The 19983-nt window shown below is 52.6% G+C and overlaps 2 protein-coding genes across 5 annotated transcripts in view; one reads left to right on the forward strand and one right to left on the reverse strand.

The window, feature by feature from the left end:
• Positions 1-2201: 2201 nt before the first annotated feature.
• Positions 2202-13232, forward strand: Epx (eosinophil peroxidase). The gene is made up of 13 exons (XM_048446845.3): positions 2202-2387; positions 2497-2590; positions 2748-2923; positions 3103-3220; positions 3394-3523; positions 4923-5129; positions 6092-6410; positions 7784-7944; positions 8278-8533; positions 9246-9416; positions 11433-11670; positions 12320-12532; positions 12818-13232. The coding sequence occupies exons 1-12, from the start codon at positions 2309-2311 to the stop codon at positions 12519-12521; spliced, it is 2151 nt and encodes a 716-aa protein (XP_048302802.3). The 5' UTR covers positions 2202-2308; the 3' UTR covers positions 12522-12532; positions 12818-13232.
• Positions 13233-13393: 161 nt separating this feature from the next.
• Positions 13394-19983, reverse strand: part of Mks1 (MKS transition zone complex subunit 1) — a 38372-nt gene continuing 31782 nt past the window's right edge. For 3 of the 4 annotated variants that reach the window (XM_085695633.2, XM_048446843.3, XM_085695632.2), the window contains 12 exons: positions 19688-19792; positions 19290-19407; positions 18576-18632; positions 17403-17445; positions 17108-17173; positions 16453-16523; positions 16051-16120; positions 15847-15954; positions 15078-15211; positions 14537-14619; positions 14346-14443; positions 13394-14251 (listed from right to left, as the gene is read on the reverse strand). In XM_085695633.2, coding sequence (XP_085551759.2) covers positions 14163-14251; positions 14346-14443; positions 14537-14619; positions 15078-15211; positions 15847-15954; positions 16051-16120; positions 16453-16523; positions 17108-17173; positions 17403-17445; positions 18576-18632; positions 19290-19407; positions 19688-19792 — 1042 coding nt within the window. In that variant the 3' untranslated portion in view covers positions 13394-14162. Of the gene's footprint in view, positions 14252-14345; positions 14444-14536; positions 14620-15077; positions 15212-15846; positions 15955-16050; positions 16121-16452; positions 16524-17107; positions 17174-17402; positions 17446-18575; positions 18633-19289; positions 19408-19687; positions 19793-19983 lie in introns of those variants that run through there. The other variant, XM_048446844.3, reaches the window with a different exon arrangement.

The following is a 19983-nucleotide window of genomic DNA, read 5'->3' on the forward strand; positions in this document are numbered from 1 at the left end:
GTGCCCCCGACAGCTCTACCAGGCAGCTATTGAAAGCCCCCACTCCAGGAGAAGGTCACCTAGGGCAGAGCAGCCTGCCTACAGGATAATGCGATTAGATCAGGAGTTTGGGGGCAGTGATTTGAGCTGCTCTCAGTGGGCTCCTTGGTGCTGAATGAGGGATTTAGGCCCCAGCTTGACTTGGGAGGGGGTTAAATATGGCCTCCTGGAGGGAGCCAGGTAAAAGTGGGGGCTCTGAAAGTAGTCAAAGGGCAGGTGGGGTTATAAATAGAAGATTAGCATGGCTGGGGCCTAAAGACAGGGTCCCATAGGAGGGCAGCTGAATGTAAGATGAAGGAAGGACTTCGCGTCAGGTGTTAGGGAAGCCACGCGACAGACCATGTTTCTCCTTCAGTCTCCTGCATGAACCTTACCTGCCAATCCAGACCCAAGGACCAGCCCTAGCAAGGCCTCCAGAACTTGTCTTCCATGGTCAAGCTTGCAGGGTCCCTGCCCATCTATTACCTCATCATCACACCGAGCAGTCAGTAAGCCCAAATGCCCAAGCTATTCAAATATCACCAATGTAGCAGGTAGGGCTGGGTCTAGAGCTCAGGGTTCTGTCCCTAGCTCATTCTCCAAGCCCCTGCAATCCATGGCTATGGCCACTCTCGCCTTACTGCCTGCTGCTGAAGAACCGGGGGCTCCCGTGGGGGAGAGCAGACCACTGTGGTGACCTGGCACACTCAGTTCCAGTCGGCGCAGCTCGAGGGGAGGGCAGCTGGGTTGTGCATGTCCTAGTTTAAAGTCTCTTGGGATCACTGTTCTGGCTCACACGTTTGGAAACTGAGGTCTAGCAGGGTGTCATCAGGGGACGTGGTGGACTCCTGTCCTTCCCTGTAACTTTATCCCTTGGCACACAGGCTGGGGCCTCTGTTGAAGATGGAAGTTAAGATAGGGGAGGCCCTGTCAACTGGAGCTTGTGAAAGGAGTTGCCAAAGTGAAGTGCCTGTTTCAGGAGCTACTGTTGAGGCTGCGGAGGGGGCACTGCTGTGGGAGGAGGGGTAGGGAAGGCATGGTGCAGGTTGAGGTGGGGCAGGGGCTGAGGAGCCTGGGAAGAATCTCCTGAGGTCTAGAAGGTACAGGGTCTGCACTGAGGAAGGAGCGGATGTGGCCTCCTGAAGGGGCCAGGATATGGGCGCAGGGGCAGGGGCTTTGGAGCCTAGTTCAGAGATGAACCCTAGCTTTCCAGGCGCGTGGGGATGGAGTCACCAGGCTCCTCGAGCGAAGGGCCTGTCAGGAGGAAAAGCATGGAGGAATGAAGGAAAAGGGGCCAAAGAACTGAGTTGAATTCTCCACTGAGGACGAGGGAATGAGAGCCCACCCAAGATCTCCCTGCCAGTGAAAAGCCAGACTGAGACCCAGGTCAGTCTGGCCTAGTGCAGCAGGGCTCTTTTTGTCAAGCCCATAGTGGCACATGGTAAACCCACCATGGCTGTGCATCGAGGAAAGACCAGGGCTCTCTCAGACCCACAGTGGGCCTTGAGGTCTGTGCAGGATGAATTTTACCTGTGACACCACGCTGTGACTCCAGGTGTGCCCTGGGATATTCCTCTGGCATCTTGGAGAGAGCCGAGAGCCCTAGAGAGGTGAGGGATGGGAGAGGGAGCTGAATCATTTCCTGTTCATTCAGTCTACAAACATGTAACGAATACATGAATGAAGCCTTGTGCTGAGAATAGGGGAGACGACAGTAAGTCAAGATCCCATTTCTGTCCTGGTTGGGGGGAGGAAGGAGCCTTTCCAAACATCCACCTACATTAGGGATGTGAATGAGGTCTGGAAATGAGTAGTGACTTCCCCAGGCCACAGTTAACGATGGGGCCAAGCCTTGTCAGCACCTTGGTTATCCATTGGTCGCTGGGTGCCATCTCCAACCCCAGCACTGCTTCGGATTGTGGGAGAAATGCATCGGTGGACCCAAGGGTATGGAACGAAGGAGGGTAGGGGAACTAAGAGGGGCAATGCCCCCCCCCTTGAGGAGGAGTAAAGCAAGATGAAGAGTGTCAATCACACAGCTCCCTTGAAAACCAGAGCAAGGTTCTAGAGCTCCGCCTCGGGGGCTGGGCTTCTGGGGGCAAAGACCTGCCTCCTCTACCCCACCAGGATGGGATATAAAGTCCTTAGCTCCTTCCAGAGAAGAGTAAGAGGAAAGAAACCACCCCACCCCACCCCACCCCCCGTCCTCTGGGGGAGAAAGGGAGGGAGACTCCCTTGTGGCGTCTGTGGCATTGCTTGCCTGCTCAGCTGCAGCAGGGATTCTGGTTGCATGATGCAGTTGCTACTGGCCCTGGTAGGGGCCCTAGCCACATTCATCCTTACCCAACCCTCTGAGGGTACTGCTCCAGGTAAGAGACCCTTGGATACCAAGGCAGAAGCTTGGTGTGGAGGGAAAGGCGCTTAAATCTGGGGAGTCTGCAGCTCCCTTGAACACCGAGTCCCCACGCTTTTGAATAGCTTCCCCCAGTCAAGTGGAGAATTCAGTCCTTCGTGATTGCATAGCAGAGGCCAAGTTGCTGGTGGATGCTGCCTATAATTGGACACAGAAGAGGTGGGCCTGGGCCTGGGACTATACCAGCCTGGGAGGGTCAATGAGGGAGGATGGGCTCTTGGCAAAGTCATCCTATCCAACCTGCTGGGAGAAGGCTCTGTTGGTAGCCTGTACCTCTGCCCCACTCCAGCCTCCTCTTTCTCTGTCTCTGTGGCAGCATCGAGCAGCGCCTTCGCAGTGGCTCGGCCAGCCCCATGGACCTCCTGGCCTACTTCAAGCAGCCCGTAGCAGCCACCAGAAGAGCTGTTCAGGCTGCTGATTACATGCACGTGGCCTTAGGGCTGCTAGAAGAGAAGCTGCAGTCCCCGGGATCCAGACCCTTCAATGTCACTGGTACCGTGTTTCCCCTTAAGCCCCCCAAGGCCTGCCCAAACCTGGGAGTGGAAGAAAGCCAGATGTGAGAGGCGGGCTGAAAAGCCTAGGGGATGTTAGAGATGACAAAAGGGATGGGACTGAGCAGTCCAGGGAAGAACTAGGGCTCTGGACTCTGAGCCCTGCCCCCTCCTCCCCAGATGTGCTCACAGAACCGCAGTTGCACCTGCTGTCCCAGGCCAGCGGCTGCGAGCTCCAGGACCAGGTGGAGAGGTGCAGCAACAAGTACCGGACCATCACTGGGAGATGCAACAACAAGTGGGTGTCGGGGCCCTGCCTTTGCTCGCCACCCTCGGGGCCCTGCCTTTGCTCGCCGCTCTTGGGGTCCTGCCTTTGCTCGCCACCCTCGGGGCCCTGCCTTTGCTCGCCACCCTCGGGGCCCTGCCTTTGCTCGCCGCTCCCCGCTAACTCCTACCCATTCACTGCCACAGGAAGAGACCCTGGCTGGGAGCCTCCAACCAGGCCCTGGCCCGCTGGTTGCCGGCTGAGTATGAAGACAACAGGTCTCTCCCTTTCGGCTGGACCCCCAGCAAGAGGCGCAATGGCTTCCTCCTTCCCCTTGTGAGTTGGAGCGGAGGGCCTGGAGAATGCTTGATGTCTTTGAAATGCGGAGGATAAAATGCAGCCCGAGTCAGCAGGCGGGCAGGACTCAAATCTAGGCTGTCTCACTGATCTGCTGAGTGACTTACTTCCTGAGTCTCAGTTTCTCCAGCTGCAAGTAGAAAAATCTCAGCTCGTGGGAATGGAAGTGAAGTCCTTGGCATAAACAACCGTATAGACCTTGGTCTGTGGCACCTGTGCTACCTATAATGGAATGGGGTTGTTTAGTTGTTTGTGAGAGAACAGGTGTCAGAGTCAGTCTCTCTCTCTCTCTCTCTCTGATGTGTATCTCTGTGTGTACAGATGTACACACACATGGGGAGGCCAGAGGAAAACGTTGGGGGTGTCTTCCTTTTTGATTACCCATACCATAAAAAAATATGTATTCATACACACATACACAGGCACACACTTGAGACAAGGTCTCCCACCCAGCCTGAAGTTCGCTGTTTCATGTCAGTTGATTGGCTAGTGAGCTACTGGGATTAGCCTGTCTCAGCCCTCAATGTAGGGACTACAGCCCATGTAGCCGTGCTTGGCTTCTGTGTAGGCTCTGGGGATTTGAATTCAGGTCATTCTTACCCATTAAACTATCTCCCAGTCCCTTTGTTTTACTTTTTGAGACGAGGTCTTACTCTATAGACTATCCTGGACTGAGTTTAGGATGTAATCCAGGCTGGTCTCAACTCAGAGCAGTCTTCCTACTTCTGCTTCCTAGGGCTGGGATTATCGGTGTGTGACTCCACGTTCAGATCAAAGTTCCCTGCTGAATATAAAGTTCTATGCACTTGTGAATCTATGATCTGCAATTTTACATTTGTCAACTTTCTGTTGATTTATTAATATAACAATTCCCTACCTGCCTTCATCTTAATATGTTACATTTTCTCCAGCTGACACCTCTGTCTGTCCAGCTCTCTCTAATCTATCACCTTAGTCCTGTACCTAAAGATCATCAGCCCTCTAACCTATCTGTCTATGTACTGATCTCATCTCTCTGGGAGGCCTGCTGGTCTGGACCAGCTCCCTCTCATCTTGAGATAGGATCTTCCTGGGTAGCTCAGATTGGCAGGTAACTCACTGAATTTACAATCCTCCTGCCTCAGTCTCATAAATCCTGGGACTATAGGCATGTGCCACCAGAAGCCTGGGCCCAAGCAGTAGACCGTCCTTCTGGAAATGACAACCTCCACAAGAGGGGGCTGCTTGTCTAAGAACCGGAGAGGACATGGGTGGGTGGGGTGGTGGTGGGAAACTGTCAGCTCTGGCAGGGGTCTGGCACTCCCTGAGTTCTGGGTTGGCCTCAGCACCTGGCCTGACTCATGAGCCCAGACTCAGGCTACCTGTACTTCCCCACCAGGTCCGGGCTGTCTCCAATCAGATTGTGCGCTTCCCCAACAAGAAGCTGGCCTCAGACCAGGGCCGGTCCCTCATGTTCATGCAGTGGGGCCAGTTTATCGACCATGATTTGGACTTCGCCCCCGAGTCCCCGGCCAGAGTGGCCTTCACTGTGGGTGTGGACTGTGAGAAGACCTGTGCCCAGCTGCCTCCTTGCTTCCCCATCAAGGTACCCTCCTCGGCCAACCTTCTAGGTCCCTGGGGTGGCCTCCAGCCCAGAAAGACGGGTGGAGGAATCTGGGAGAAATAAGTCCCATCCAGACACCAAGAAACACAGATACCCCCGCTGTGTGTGTTTGGAGGGGTGGGGGGGGCTGGGTTCTATTGGGGCTTCATGGAGGAGACATGTCGGAGACAGGCCTTGACCCATGGGTCTAACTCCAGTGGAGAAGGCCTCTGGGCTCCTGTTTCTGGAGACTATTCGGGTCTTATCTTCTTCTGTTCCTGGACTAAGATCTCTGCAGTTCTTGCCAACTCCTGGGGTTGGGCTATGAGCAGGGTCCTCCTCCAGGCTAAAGGAGCAGAGTTTCCACTGGGAAGTGGGGAGCACTTTCCCTCTCTCTCTCTCTCTCTCTCTCTCTCTCTCTCTCTCTCTCTGTGTGTGTGTGTGTGTGTGTGTGTGTGTGGTGTGTGTGTGTGTGTGTGTGTGTGTGTGAGACACACACGCATACTCACCTACAGGTTTACTGGCTTGCAGTAGGTAGGGAGGCACTCGCAGGGGCCTGTGCATCAGCAAACCCCTTCCTCCAGTTTTGGCGCAGGGGCACACCCTCTTCTAGTCCTCACAGCCCAGTGTTAGCATTTGGCTTGTATAGCAAGCACGACAGCTGCCTCCCTTGAGTATTGCTTAATTACATGCTCAGCAACTGGTCTCTCAGAGGCTCAGCCTCTCCTCCAGCTAGAGAAAGCTCTTCATCACTTCAAAAGCTTCGTCCAGGGCTGGGGGTTCATCTCAGGAGTAGAGCTCTTGCCTAGCAGGCACAAAGCCCCAGGTTTGAGTCTGGGTGAGTCCTGAAGGACTTCCTGAAGTAGGGAAGTTTTGAGGAATGTCAAAAGTGAGTGGGGGGGTACCCCAGATTAGTGAGCCTGATACGGAGAAGGCCCAGGGTCACTGAGTGCTCTTTGCTCTAGATTCCCCCCAATGACCCCCGCATCAAGAACCGGCGTGACTGCATCCCCTTCTTCCGCTCTGCGCCAGCGTGTCCCAAAAACAAGAACAAAGTTCGCAACCAGATCAACGCGCTCACGTCCTTCGTGGACGCCAGCATGGTGTACGGCAGCGAGGTCTCCCTCGCCCTGAGGCTCCGCAATCGAACCAACTACTGGGGACTGCTGGCCATCAACCAGCATTTCCAGGACAACGGCCGAGCCCTAATGCCCTTCGACAACCTGCATGAGGACCCCTGTCTCCTCACCAACCGCGCTGTGCGCATCCCCTGCTTCCTGGCAGGTGGGTCTGTGTGTATGTGGGGGGCAGTTTGAGTCTTCCCAGAACGGAGGGGAAGGATGGGGTGTCATGAGGAAACACTATTCGGGATCCCAGGGGGACCATCAGTAGATCTGTGCAGCCCCTGGGAAAGCTGGTAGGTGGGAATGGGTCCCTTTGCCCATCCCCTGGGCGTGGTTAAATATCCCTGCTTCGATGACTCCAGTGATGAGGGACTCACCACCTGAATGGCACTCCAGCCGACTATAGGAAGGGCCCCTTTTACTTTGATTCAGTATCTGCCCATTGCTCTTAGTCATGCTATTAGAAGCTAAGAGAAGACATAAGGCTGACTCCTTCCCCTGTGACAGAAAGGGACCGTCTCTTCAGTTACCTGAAAGTAACTGTTCCCTGTACCTCAATTTTTTTCTTCTTTAGGTTGTTTTCTTACTCAGTGCCTCCCTTCTTATTGCACAGTTATGCATTCATGTGGTCCCTTCCTGCGGATGTATAGTTTGCTTTCTGTCCACAGTCCTTACCCCCGCCTTCCTGTGGGGCTGATGGTAATGACAGTAATCACTTCTGGGTAGACAATCCCTGAACCTTGCATCAGCCCGAAAGGCAGGGAGTATCATCCTTAACTTACAGATGTGAGGCTGAGACCCAGGAAGGATGCCCATGTTCAAGAGAGCGGCGCTCTCAGGGCAGAGCCTGTACTGGGATGAAGTCGGTGTAGCTCCCAGGCCTCTGCTGCTCTGCCCACTGTCTAACTAAAACTCACTCTGTAAGGATTGTACCACTGCGTATTCCAGGGTCGGGGGAGGCAATGCTTACCTTCATCAGAGGTCTCCAGGAGCTCAGTCTAAACAAGACCTTCTATAGGAGGGCTGGGTGAGAAGCCAGGAGGTGGCTGAACTTGCTGTCCTGGCCCGCCTATGGGAAAGGTCTGGGTACTAAAAATGGGCCCCGCCCAATGTGCCTGCTCCCCTGCTTCCGTGGAAGGGCAGCGGGACGTCACATTTAAGTATGGGAACAGGTAGACAGATGTAGACACGTGGCATGCAGTCCCAAGGTCAAGGTTCCCAGGGCTGACTCCCACCGTGTGTGGTCAGTGTTGTTGATCTGGTCTCCCTGAAGAAGAGAATCAGCAGGCAAGGAGACCAGCATCTGCTCAGTGCATCTGCCTTAGTCCTAACCTGGACCAGCCCCTTAGGGCCCCAGGAATCCACCGTGCTCTCTGCTCTGGAGAGGAAGGTGTTGGTTGGTAAGGAGTCACATGGTACAGTTGAGACAGAAGCCAGCTGCATGAAGTTTGCCTCATCTGGTCCCTGGGTCCCAGACCTCAGTCCGCCCTTACCGAGAGACCCTCTGATAATCCCGAACTTGGGGTTTTCAAGGTGACACCCGGTCAAGTGAAACCCCCAAGCTGGCGTCCTTACACACCCTCTTTGTGAGAGAACACAATCGGCTGGCCACCGAACTGAGGCGCCTGAACCCCCGCTGGAGTGGAGACAAGCTCTACAACGAGGCCCGGAAGATCGTGGGTGCCATGGTCCAGGTAGGGGCCCAGAGGCCAGCACAAATCTGAGAGAGTGGCTCCCAACCTTCCTGAACATTGCTTTGAGGCTGTATCTCAAGGCTGCTGAGTCTGGATGCTTGGGGCACATCTCTGACCCTGATTCTGCCATTAACCATAACTCTATCTGTGGCATTCTCTTTGGGTTTCAATAGCTCATCCTCCAATGGGAGGCTGTGTTGCCATGCCCCACACAATGGCAGCAGTCACTACTGTGCCCAAGAAGCCTTTTGGAAAGCAGGAGTCTATCCAGAGGAAAGGGGGGGTGTGCTGTGGGTAGCCCAGGCAACACTCCTCCCGTGACATCTCTTCCAGATCATCACCTACCGAGACTTTCTGCCTCTGGTGCTGGGCAAGGCCCGGATCAGAAGAACCTTGGGTCCCTACAGAGGGTATTGCTCCAACGTGGACCCACGTGTAGCCAATGTTTTCACCCTGGCCTTCCGTTTTGGCCACACCATGCTGCAGCCCTTCATGTTCCGCTTGGACCGCCAGTATCGGGCCTCACGATCCAACTCCCATGTTCCACTTAGCTCTGCGTTCTTTGCCAGCTGGCGAATCGTACATGAAGGTGACTGGGTTTCCCAAAAGCAAGGGTGGTGAGGGTCCAAGCACCCTGGGCTGCTGAATGCTGGTCGGGCCTCTGCAAATGCCTTCCCAGGACAGTAGAAAGAAAGCAGCCATCAATGGGTCTCTCGTGTCCTAAGGGAAGACTCCCCTGAAAGTCCTCTCTCATTCACTGGGAATTAAACCTAGGGCCTTGCGCATGCGATGAAAGTGCTCTACCATTAAGCTATACTACATACCTTTTACTTTAAGTTTTGTTTTAGATTTATTTATTATGTATACAGTACTCTGCCTGCATGTGTGCCTGCAGGCCAGAAGAGGACTCATTACAGATGGTTGTGAGCCACCATGTGGTTGCTGAGACTTGAACTCAGGACTTCTAGAAGAACAGACAGTGCTCTTAACCTCTGAGCCATCTCTCCAGCCCCTCCTTTTAAATTTTTATATAAGGGCTTTATTAAGAGTAGCCTAGGCCGGCCTTACACCAATGACTCTCCTGCCTCAGCCTCCTAAGTAGCTAAGATCATCATCATATCTGTATCATCCACATCATCAGGCCTGATAAGGGGGGATTTCTAAGGGGGACAGACTGGCGTGAGAGTGGTAAATCATAACCTGTAAGGACTCCCACTGTTAGCTTGGCATCATGGGTTGGCCCCCCAGGGAACTTCTGAGAGCTTAGTCAAATCAGTACCTCTCTCATTCCCCGCGACCAGGTGGCATCGACCCTATCCTCCGAGGTCTCATGGCCACCCCAGCTAAGCTGAACCGGCAAGATTCCATGGTGGTAGATGAACTCCGGGACAAGCTGTTCCAGCAAGTGAGAAGGATCGGGCTGGACCTGGCGGCTCTGAACATGCAGCGCAGTCGGGACCACGGACTTCCTGGTGAGGCGGCACCTCAGACAGGGGAGCTCAGAGCAGTCCTAGGCCCCCCTTCTGACAGGAACAAAATGAACAGCAGTGTAGAGCGGGATAGGCCCATGCTGATGCCCCCCACAATCCCTTGCTTGCCAACTCCCTGGGTCGTCCCCATCTGCCATAGGGGCTCCAGGTTTAGGCCCACCTCAGGGTTAGGTCAGAGGACTAGGAGGTGAAGAGAGGAGGTAAGAACTTTCGTAAAGGACAGGACATGGGTGATCTGTCCCTTCCCCACTGCACTGGTAAGAAGGTTATAAAATTTCTAGGGCCAAAGAAATTGCAGGGCCTTTTGACCTGAGGGGTGAAAGTCAAGGGGCCTGAGAGGCGGGGGAATAAATAGAATAAGATTAAGACCTCATGGGGCTGTTTGGTGAGGACCCAGAGAACCACCCCAGGGTGAAGAGAGCAGGCGCTTGCTTTGTTGACTTCATTTCCTAGTTCCAATGACTTTCAGCAGCAGCTGTTCCAGATGGGGGAGTAAGCTAGAGGTGGCTAGTAATGTGCTCAAAGTCATGAAAGTATGAAGTAAAAATCTGATTTCAAAATGCCTTCATTCTTCCTGTTGTTTGGCCCCATCCATCACCGCGAAGATGTTTCAGCCCTGGCTTGCCTTTCTTCCTTCCAACTCCAACCTCCCCGTTTAGATAGAACCTAAGGCCTCACGTGTCCCTGATGCTCACTCCTGGGTAAAGGGGTTGGGGACTTCCTACTGCCTACTCTGCTCACTACAGCACACGGCAGGCACCGGAGAAGTCAGGATTCTTTCCTTTCCCTCCGTGTGTGGGAGGGGGTGGGGGGGGCTCACGTGGAAGCTGGAGGTCAGTCTCAGGTGCTGTTCCTTAGCTGTTTCTTCCCTGCCGTTTTTAGGCAGGGTCTCTCACTGGAACTCACCATGTAGGCTGTGCTGGGTGCTCAGCCCCGAACCTCCTTATCGCTACCTCTCTGGGACTAGGATTATAAGAGTGTGTGACCACATTCAGATATATATATATATTTTAAAGTGGGTTCTGGAGATCCAATTCAAGTCCTCATATTTGTTAGGATTATAAGTGTGTGTGACCATATATATATCTGGGTTCTGGAGGTCCAATTCAGGTCCTCATATTTGTGTGGCAAGCAGAGTCACTGCCCCAGACTGCTAAGGAGCTGTGGGCGCCCCCTGCTGGAAGACTGGCACTGCTAACCACTCAACTCCTACTCTAACTTTCCAGTCCCACAAACAATTGTTCCCTGCAGGCCATCTCAGAAGCATTGTCCTGACACTGGGTTTTGCAGTCTCCTCTAGCCCCTTCCTCAGTAAACAACAAATCTGGAATGGTTCTGCCTACTCTGAGCCCCACTCAGTACTAACCGACCTGGGACCCCTCAGCCCTGCCCCAGCTCTGGGGACCACTGCTTCCCATCTGGATCTTTCATGGTCATGGACTCATTCGGTGTGTGGTCCGTTTCTGTTGTGCATTTGTACCTAGGTTTGTTGTTTGTTTTCTTATTTAGCCAGTTGTTTACTTAGCCTTCAAACCTGATTTTTTTAAAAAAAAAATGTTTTGAGTATCGTGACAATAAAATGTATATGACATTTAATATCATGAAATGTCAGATCTATGGGGCTGGGTTGGTAAAGTGCTTGCCTTGCAAGCATGAGGAGCCGAATTCATTGCCCATAACCCATTTTTTTTTTAACAACTCAGGCTTGAATGGCATGCTTTTTGTAATCCCAGGGCTTGGGAGGCAGGAGACAGGCAGATGCTTGGAGTACCATGGCCAGCCTACGTTACTTTATGAGTTCTAGGCCAGTTTAAAAAAAATAGATACACACAAAACATGACTGTCCACCTACAGTCTAGAGAGGACGGTGATCCGGCATAGACCCACAGGAATCTTCTGGTTCCATTCAGTATTGATCACAGAACACACTCTGGAGGATTTGTGGGGAGCAGCAGAAACTAACGGAAGGCTGACAGCTGCTTCCTGGCTCTCCTGCAGGATACAACGCCTGGCGGCGCTTTTGTGGGCTTTCCCAGCCCCGAAACTTGGCCCAGCTTAGCCAGGTGCTAAAAAATCAGCCTTTGGCACGGAAGTTCCTGAGACTGTACGGGACACCTGACAACATTGACATCTGGATGGGGGCCATTGCGGAGCCTCTTCTGCCCGGGGCCCGAGTGGGGCCTCTCCTGGCTTGTCTTTTTGAGAATCAGTTCAGAAGAGCCAGAGATGGAGACAGGTAAGTGACCCCCATCACCTGAAGTAGAGGAGACAGCGCAGTGTGACCGAACGAAGGAGAAAGCACCTTTCAAAGCTTCCTTTCTTGGGGCTGGAGAGATGGTTCAGTGGTTAAGAACACTAAAGAAGATGACCCGGGTTCAATTCCCAGCACCCATATGACAACTCAGGGGATTCGACACCTTCACACAGACATGCAGGCAAAACACCAATGCATATATAAATCATTAAAGAAGACCCGTGGGCGGGGATCCCCATGGGAAAGAAATGCTGATGGGGGCAAGGCTGACATAGTCTGAGCTGGAGCCTCCTTAGGCCAAAAGAGCATCCACATCCACATAAGCAGCCATTGTTCTGGATGGAAATTTCTAGATCATCCAGTTTGGTAGACCAATGTGGCTTCTAAGGAGCAAGAGTTCAGAAGGCACAGGCAGAAAGAACTAAATCTGGACCTGACTCCTTATGTGGATGTGCGTATGCGTGGGTTCAGATCCTTCCTTGGCCACCTCGAGTGCCGTCTGCTTACTTCTGTGTAGTTCACCAGGCAGAAACCGGCAGGAGGACCACGCCGAAGGAATGACATAGAATGTGCCAAGCACGTGAAAGTATGCAGTACTCCCCAGCTTTCTCATGCATCTCTTGACCTACAGGTTCTGGTGGGAGAAACGGGGCGTGTTCACCAGAAGACAGCGCAAAGCCCTGAGACAGGTTTCTTTATCTCGGATTATATGCGACAATACTGGTATTACCACTGTTGCGAAGGACATCTTCAGGGCTAACATCTACCCAAGGGGCTTTGTGAGCTGTAGCCGTGTTCCCAAGTTGAACCTGTCAGCCTGGCGAGGCAAATGAGGCCTCAGCAGGTAAGGCGAGACCTAGAATGGGCCAGGCCCTCACTTCTCTCCCTAAGACATCCCATCCGCTAAGCAGACAATAGAGTTTGTCTCTGGGAATATGGTACTCTTTCCTAATGGCTTCCAGGAATGCTAGCTTCTGGGCCGATAGTCAGTTCTGGGGTCTAGGACTTCGTAGTGGGACAGGGAAGATTAGAAGTGTTCAATTGCCCTTAGTTTTATCACGAATGTCCTAAAATATCTCTGTACGGATACCCAATAACTTCCCCTCACTTATTTCTGCTGTTCCCACAGGATTCCACGCCAAGCCCTCAAGTCTTGGAGACGAGGGTTAAGGAGGAGATCATGAGGCTGCTTTCTCCCTCAAACCCATTTCCTGCTGGAGCTTTCGCTGGCTACAGCTCAGAGCTGGCTTCATTGGTTGAGTGCCAAGGATGCAATGGCAATGCGCCCGTTAACCTTGGCAACCCCTTAGGTAGTAGGTTATGAATCAGCACCAGGTACAAGAGCCTGTGAGTCAAGCCGCGAGGCTCTGAGGTTCCAGCAAGGGACTGTGGGAGGGTTACCAGCACTTTCTCCTGTCCCTGCCCCAGAGCATGACTGGAAGACCACACAGTCCTGGATCTTAGCCACACCACAACCTTCCTCTGGCCCTGCAGGAAGGGCAGCACTCTCTACTTCTAGCAATAAAATGATGCTGAGGACAGGGCCTGCTGTCTCTGTGTTGGGCTGGGGAGAACGTGGCCTTGGTTCCAAGCTTTGCCCCATGCATCAAAGACAAGAGCTACTAAGATGCACATGGTCTCTTCTGTGGAGGAAAGGTTCAAGAGTTTGGGCTTCAGAGTAAAAAGAATGACAGTCCACAGAAGATCAGTCGATATAAATACTTTTTATATGAAAAACAAACATAATGAAAGACCCTATGCAGCTAGCAGGAGGGCAGGGAACTGCCCTAGGCCATGTCCTCAACCCAGCCAGCCCTACACTGTAGGATGAAGCTGCCTGAGGGAAGGGGACAGAGATTTACTCAGGAAGCTGAGGCCTCTGTTCTTCTTGGGAAAAGGGAGAGACTGAGTTCCCTCATGCATCTTCCTCCTTGGATGATGCCAAATTCCAATCTTGGTGGTTTTTTGAGACAGGTTCTCACTGTGTTGCTCTGGCTGACTTGGAACACACTATGTGGACCAGGCTGGCCTTGAACTCACAGAGATCCACTTGCCTCTGCCTCCCAAATGCTGGGATTAAAGGCGGTGCCACTACTCCTGGCCACCAAACTCCATTTTTCAGGGCTGTGAAGCCACTGAGGCGATGTGACAAACCAGAAAAGACACGGGGTTGAGGACAGGCTAACGCTGGCTCACACCAAACAAGTCTCAGACTACACAGCCTGCCTTGTTGTGATGCCCACGTTTGGTAGCTGAAACATGAAGAGGAAGTCACATGGGGCCCCAGAGTCTCTGGCTTTACTTCCACAGGGAAGAAAGTCCTGCTGAAGGCTACAAATCTCCGGCTGGAAATGTCTAGATCCTCCAGTTTCGTAGACCAATGTGGCTTCTAAAAAGCAAGACGAAGTGAGAGAGCACTAGATGCAGACGTCCTTCACCTTGTCCTCTTGCTCCACAGCCAAGGTTGCGGAAAGCTAGGTTAGTGTTCCTGAGGGGCTCACAAGGTCCTGAGGGAGGCTCTCTCGGGCCTCCTGCATGCGGCACCGGGCTCGATGGAAGGCTTCTGTAAGGGAGGGAAATATTGTCGCCTAGTCAGCTACCGTGGTGTGGAGAAGACAGTGGCTCCAGGTGTCCAGTTTGGGGAAGGAGGAACCTACCTAGCACATTGTGCGTGGAACTCTGCTGGCTGAACCCTTCCAGGCGGTCCAACACGCTCCGCATCTGTTTCCGGAGGGAGTTCGATTCCATGAAAGCCCTGCAGGGAGGCCCAATAGATAGTCAAGACTGCTCACCAACCAACAAGGACAAGTGGGGGTGGGGGGTGGGGTGGGGGGGCAGTGTCACTCACCGGGACTGCTGCAGGCAGTGCAAGCGGAAGGTGACAGTACCTGTCGTCTCAGTGCGGAATCCAAAGCGGCTCAGCCGCTCTCCCTGGGCAGACAGTGGAGATGCCATCAGTTTGTGCAGACTTTAGACCAGAGGCTTTGCTGCCATTCCTATTCCTAGCCTTGGGAATAGCATCACTGAGGAAGCTTCATTCTGTCATCCCGACCCCAGCACCACAAGGGTAACACCAAGCTCCCCTCTCGTAACTCTAGGAACATTCTACCCTCATTTGAAAATGAGAAGGTTTCTGTTTCTTGCAAGCCCACCTTGCATCTATTGACCAAGGCCTTCAGTGGCAGAAGGGGCCAGTTATCTTATGGGGGTAAAGGAGTCTCTAAATACACTACTCCCCAAGGATCTCCTAGTACAGATATCATAGGGCAGGACCGGCAGCACAGGAAGGAAGGGGCAACGAACAACGGGGGGGTGGGGGGGTGGGGGCTCAGTCCAGACATTAGAGGAACAGAAATACTCAGCCTGCAGTCTCCCCAAAGATAAGTCACCTTGAAGGTTCCCGGGATCCTCACGTAGGAGGGGTCTTCCAGTTCCAAGGAACCGCCTATGAAGAACCTCCTTAGCTCTGCCACAAGGCCCAGCTCCATGGGCCTCCATGTGGAGATGGTCAGGGTATGTGATCCTATGTAAGCAAGAGAGGAAAGGGGTCAGGTTCCATGCCTGACTTCCCAGCAGTGACCTGAGTTGGTGATGACTTGACCTATGTAAAGATTATCACGGTGGGTGACGGCCTGGCCGAAAGACAGTAAGACAGAACTCCTAATCCCAGCTATTCCAGGGATCACTGTGTGTTCAAGACAAGCTTGCCAACCTCCAAGAGCCTCTTTCTCTTTGGACCTAGTAAAATGTAGGAACAAGTGCAACATATACCTCACAGAGGTCTGGGAGAACTAGGTGAGATTAGCATACTGCCTGGCACACATCAGCAGGTGTGCACTTCTACTTCAGAAGGAATGCGGCCTCATTCGGTACCAGCAGGCCCAGAGCCCACTGACCGTGCAGCTTCTCTGTCAAGGCTGTGGTCTTACTGGAGGACTGGGGCACATGACAACCATCAGGCTGCTGGACTTCAGGAGGTCAGCTTCACAGCGTCTCTCAGGGGACGGGAGAGATCCCGCCAAGCAATAAGCAATCTTTCAAGTCAGAGCCCCTGATCCCAATCACCTCTACTTCTCCTCAGGAGCATGGGGGTCTTGTGGAAGTGCTAGTCTTGTTGCTAGGGCCGAGGGCACAGGGAAGGGCAGGGACAGAGGTTACCTGGGGTGGCCGGCAGCACTGCAGCCCCATAGCCTTCCACACGGTACCTCTGCCAGAAGTCCAGGGAGAGGACCTTACAATAGAGCACAGGCCACTCCGGGAGGGCATCTGGAAAGTAGGTGAGGTGGCACAATCTGGTCACGGGGACCGTTGTGAAGAGGGGGCCCTGGGAGAGAAGTGAGGCTGGGAACCACAGACACTCACCAGCCGATTCATCCTCGTGGAGAAAGAAGGCTTCGAATGTGAACGGGTAGGAGAAATAGGCCACCTTGTCCTAAAAAAGAGGGGTGCCATTTATGTTCGGAGTCACAGGGTGGACAAAGCCTCTCTTGGAGTTGGTTCTCTTTGTGTCCAAAACCAAGGTCACCTTCACACAGGGGAAAGAGAAACTGCCAGCCTCGTAGGAAGCCAACAGGCAAAGGGACAGCCACACGAGCTGCTGTCATTCTCTGAGAGATCAAGACAGCCGGGGCAGCCCTGCAGGCAAACATAGAAACAGCCCCAGTTATGACTCCTCCGCACACTACATAGGGGTTTGGCCTCGTGAAGCTTCAAATGTCACCTGGAGCTGTCATTCCCTCCCAAATACACTCTCATCCTCCATACCATTCCCAGCGATTTGGTAGCACAGGTCTGGGTCACTCCTGAGAACTGCGGGAATGATGGGCTCGACCAGTCTGAAAGCCAAAGACCAGACACAATAAGCTCACTAGAAAGGTCAGAAAGTCATTGAGCAAGGACAGAGTTCTTTTAGACTTCATTCATTCATTCATTCACTCTTTCATGCACGCGTTAGCCATTTACCACCACTGACTGAGTGCTATCAGCTCATCTGTTTTGAGGTATGTTAGTGACCAGGATTGTCTCTCCTGGAGCTAACACTCATGTGTTTAAGGGCAGGGCAACAGGCAAGGGTGGGATTTAAGCTATGGGATGGATCTAACTAGAGACCCAGGTCAGGTTTAGCTTCGATGTGCTCACAGTTTAGGACGAAGAGATGAGGAGGAATCCACCGAAGAGCCCGAAGAGCTCTGGTGAGAAGCGGGGACTGTGGCGCCAGGCCAACAGAGATGTTTCATGAAGAAAGTGAACTGGGTCAGCTGTGTCAGGGAGGTTAATATGGTGACGGATCAGAGCAACCTTTAGAACTGGCAAGGTGGGGGTGACCTATGACCTTGAACTGGTCCTGTGGGAGTGGAAGGAATGCCTCTAGAACTGTCAGAAAAGATAGAAAAGAAGAAATGCAAGAAAATGTACTTACTAGTCGCTGGCAGCTCCACGAAGAAGTGGATGTAGAGGTGGTCGTACTCATAGCCTTGGGCCGAAACTTAAGAGAGAAAACAGAGTAGAGTGTAGCCTGTTCTCTCACCACCCTTCTCGGTATTGTCCTGAAGGGGCCACGTGATCTACAAATAAGCCCTCGGGGGACCAGGATTCTCTGCTTCCAGAAATGCCTCACCACTCAGCCTCCTATGTTCAGCCCAGACTAAGTTGAGGTGAGTAGGGCACTCACAGTTCCATCAGACCCTTGTCTGGCTCCAAGACAAGACACTTACCTACCTCTCCATTTACAAAGAGCCGGAGGGCACCTGGGACAGTCTGCAGTGGAGAGAAATGGGAAGGTGTTGGGACCAGAGGGGATCAAGCTGCCCCCCCCCCCAATCCTGCAGAAAAGCTTCCACTGCATGTCCCACCTCGGCCGCGTTACAGCATGTCCAACCTCGGCCACATTACTGCATGTCCCACCTCGGCCACATTACTGCATGTTCCACCTCAGCCGTGTTACTGCATGTCTCACCTCGGCCGCGTTACTGCAGGTCCCACCTCGGCCGCGTTACTGCATGTCCTTCTGCCCTGACACTTCTCCACAGAACCCTTCCTATTTCCAGACTTACAGTCACAGCACAGCATCGAGACAGCAGAGAAGGTAACCCCAGGGCTCTTGAGGCCACCGAGTTTTTTTTTTAAGTGTTTGTGTTATCTGCCTTGACTTTTTTTTTTTACATTAGAATTTATTGCCTAGATACTATAAAAACCGTATGAGTTACTTTCCTAGAGACAGAGAAAGGGAAGCCAGTGAGCAGTTCTAGCCTTGTTTGCAGATCTAGAAATGGAATCCCTGGAGAGAGGGAAACCCAGACAGGACCCAGATGACTGACCTAAACTGTTTTAGGGTTCATTTTCTAAGATTCAAAACACTTGATCAGCAGAAATGACATCTCTTCCCCTGTCTGAGTTGTTCTACAACAATATCTACGTGAAGGATGAGGAAGACATTTTTATTTCTATATATTTTTAATTAATTGTAAATTAATACATGAATGTATTACCACTGATAAAAAACAAAAACCACCTAAACCTGGAGAACAAGAAGTCAAAATACTTGATATATTCTTCTCGCTGCCCAATGCCCATTGACCACCAGCACCTAGCCTGTTCTAAGAGAGGCCCACACAGTATGTGTGTTCCCTTTCAGACCCCATTCTAGGCATGCAGGGTCCTCATCCATGTGCAGAGTCGTGAAATACATCTGTGATCTCCCTCTACACTGCAGAGCGTGTCTTGGAGCCTTCTGAGAGAGGTACCATAAGGCCTCCACAGCCAGACACCGCCTAGCAGCACCGCCTAGCAGCACCGCCCAGCAGCACCGCCCAGCAGCACCGCCTAGCAGCACCGCCCAGCAGCACCGTCTAGCAGCTCACAGCACTGCAGGAAGCTCAGCTACTCACCGTCTCAAAGTCTGTGCCCACGAGGCTGCTAAGGTACTCCTTGTGGCGGCCATAAAGCTGAGGAAACAAAGTGAACCAATCCTCAAAATGCAGACCGAGCCAGGCCAGGGTTTGGTTCTGACTGGGAGGAAATCGGGGCAGGGCAAGCAAGCTAGATATCACCAAGTGTGTGCCTGCCATCCCAACATTGTTAAGGCTAATGCAAGAGTATTGTTGCCAACTCAAGGCCAACCTGGGCTACCTCAGGAGTTCTAGTCTGAGCTAGAGTGAGACAGTCTCGACACACATACACACTGTGGGAGCCAACAGTTTTGAATCCATTCTATCTTGACTCATGGTCAGAGAGTTCAAACCTACTCTTGCTCCTCAAGGCCAAACAGGATGTTGGGTCAAAGATATGGCTACTGAATGTCTTGCTCCTCAAAGGCCAAACAACAGGATGTTTGCCTTAGAGCAAACCATAATTAGAACATATTACATAAAATATGTTCTAATTATGGTACTAACGCTCACCTCCCAGGGTTGGAAGAGCTACATGGAATGCGTGTGATATGCCTGGCACGGGGCACAATCAATACTCAGGTACGTGGTCACTGGTATTATGCTCCCATATGGTCAAAGCCGCCTGCTATGTCGGCTGTTTCCTGGATGGTGGTGGGCTGCCCTCTCCCTCAGCAGCCACCCGGACGTGGTTTCGCGTAAACTAGTGCTTACGTCCTTGAACACACGCTGCTCCCGCTCCTCCTCCTCTGGCTGTGCGAGTGAGGACACGTTGTCGATTGTGTATTTCCAAGCAGAAGTATGTTCCTGCTTTTCTCCCTCAGTCTCGATTCTGTAAGGTCAAAGCCACAGAAAGGATCATTTCTGTCGGCGAGAGGAGTGGTCTGGCTGAGTCCCCTCCCCCTGCCCTAGCCAGCCCCTATACTCTGCAGTGCATGAATCCTTCTCACTCAACTGCGCAGCTAATGGGACTCCTATAACCCAGGGCAGAACATGAATCAGTGCCTGCAAACGAAACATTTGGGAGCAGAACAAGAGCTTTCTGGAATCCGCTCAGCTAGAGGCGGGAGGGCGAGCAGAGAAGCCTGGGCACACTCTCTTCTCCTTCCCACCTGTAGGGACCTTTGATGCCGGTGAAGTCAGGCTTCACGGTGATCACCCCATTGCTGTCCACCTTCAGAATGCAGAGGATATGTTCGTGTGCCTTATAGCCAAGCCTAGGAATCAGGAAACCGTCATCAAGGTTTGGGGTCACCATGGAGAGAAAGAGAGAGGTGGTCAGCCACCTCGGGGATGGGACAGAGGACGCGGTAGGAGCTTTCATGGTAACATTCTTTCTTCTGAGTACAGCAAAAGAGAAAAAGACCCTCTGCTGCAAAGATGGCTGTAACAGGAAGCTGCTGGTGAG

This window comes from Myodes glareolus, chromosome 9 (genome assembly GCF_982192425.1).
Source record: "Myodes glareolus chromosome 9, mMyoGla1.1, whole genome shotgun sequence".
Taxonomy (NCBI): Eukaryota; Metazoa; Chordata; class Mammalia; order Rodentia; family Cricetidae; genus Myodes; species Myodes glareolus.

Bases quoted from the DNA above. Each gene is read 5' to 3' on its own strand.
- Epx (XM_048446845.3), top strand. From the start codon at position 2,309: ATGATGCAGTTGCTACTGGCCCTGGTAGGGGCCCTAGCCACATTCATC. The intron at 3,524-4,922 runs GTGAGTTGGAGC...CTTCCCCACCAG, and splicing joins ATGGCTTCCTCCTTCCCCTT to GTCCGGGCTGTCTCCAATCA. The intron at 5,130-6,091 runs GTACCCTCCTCG...TCTTTGCTCTAG, and splicing joins CTCCTTGCTTCCCCATCAAG to ATTCCCCCCAATGACCCCCG.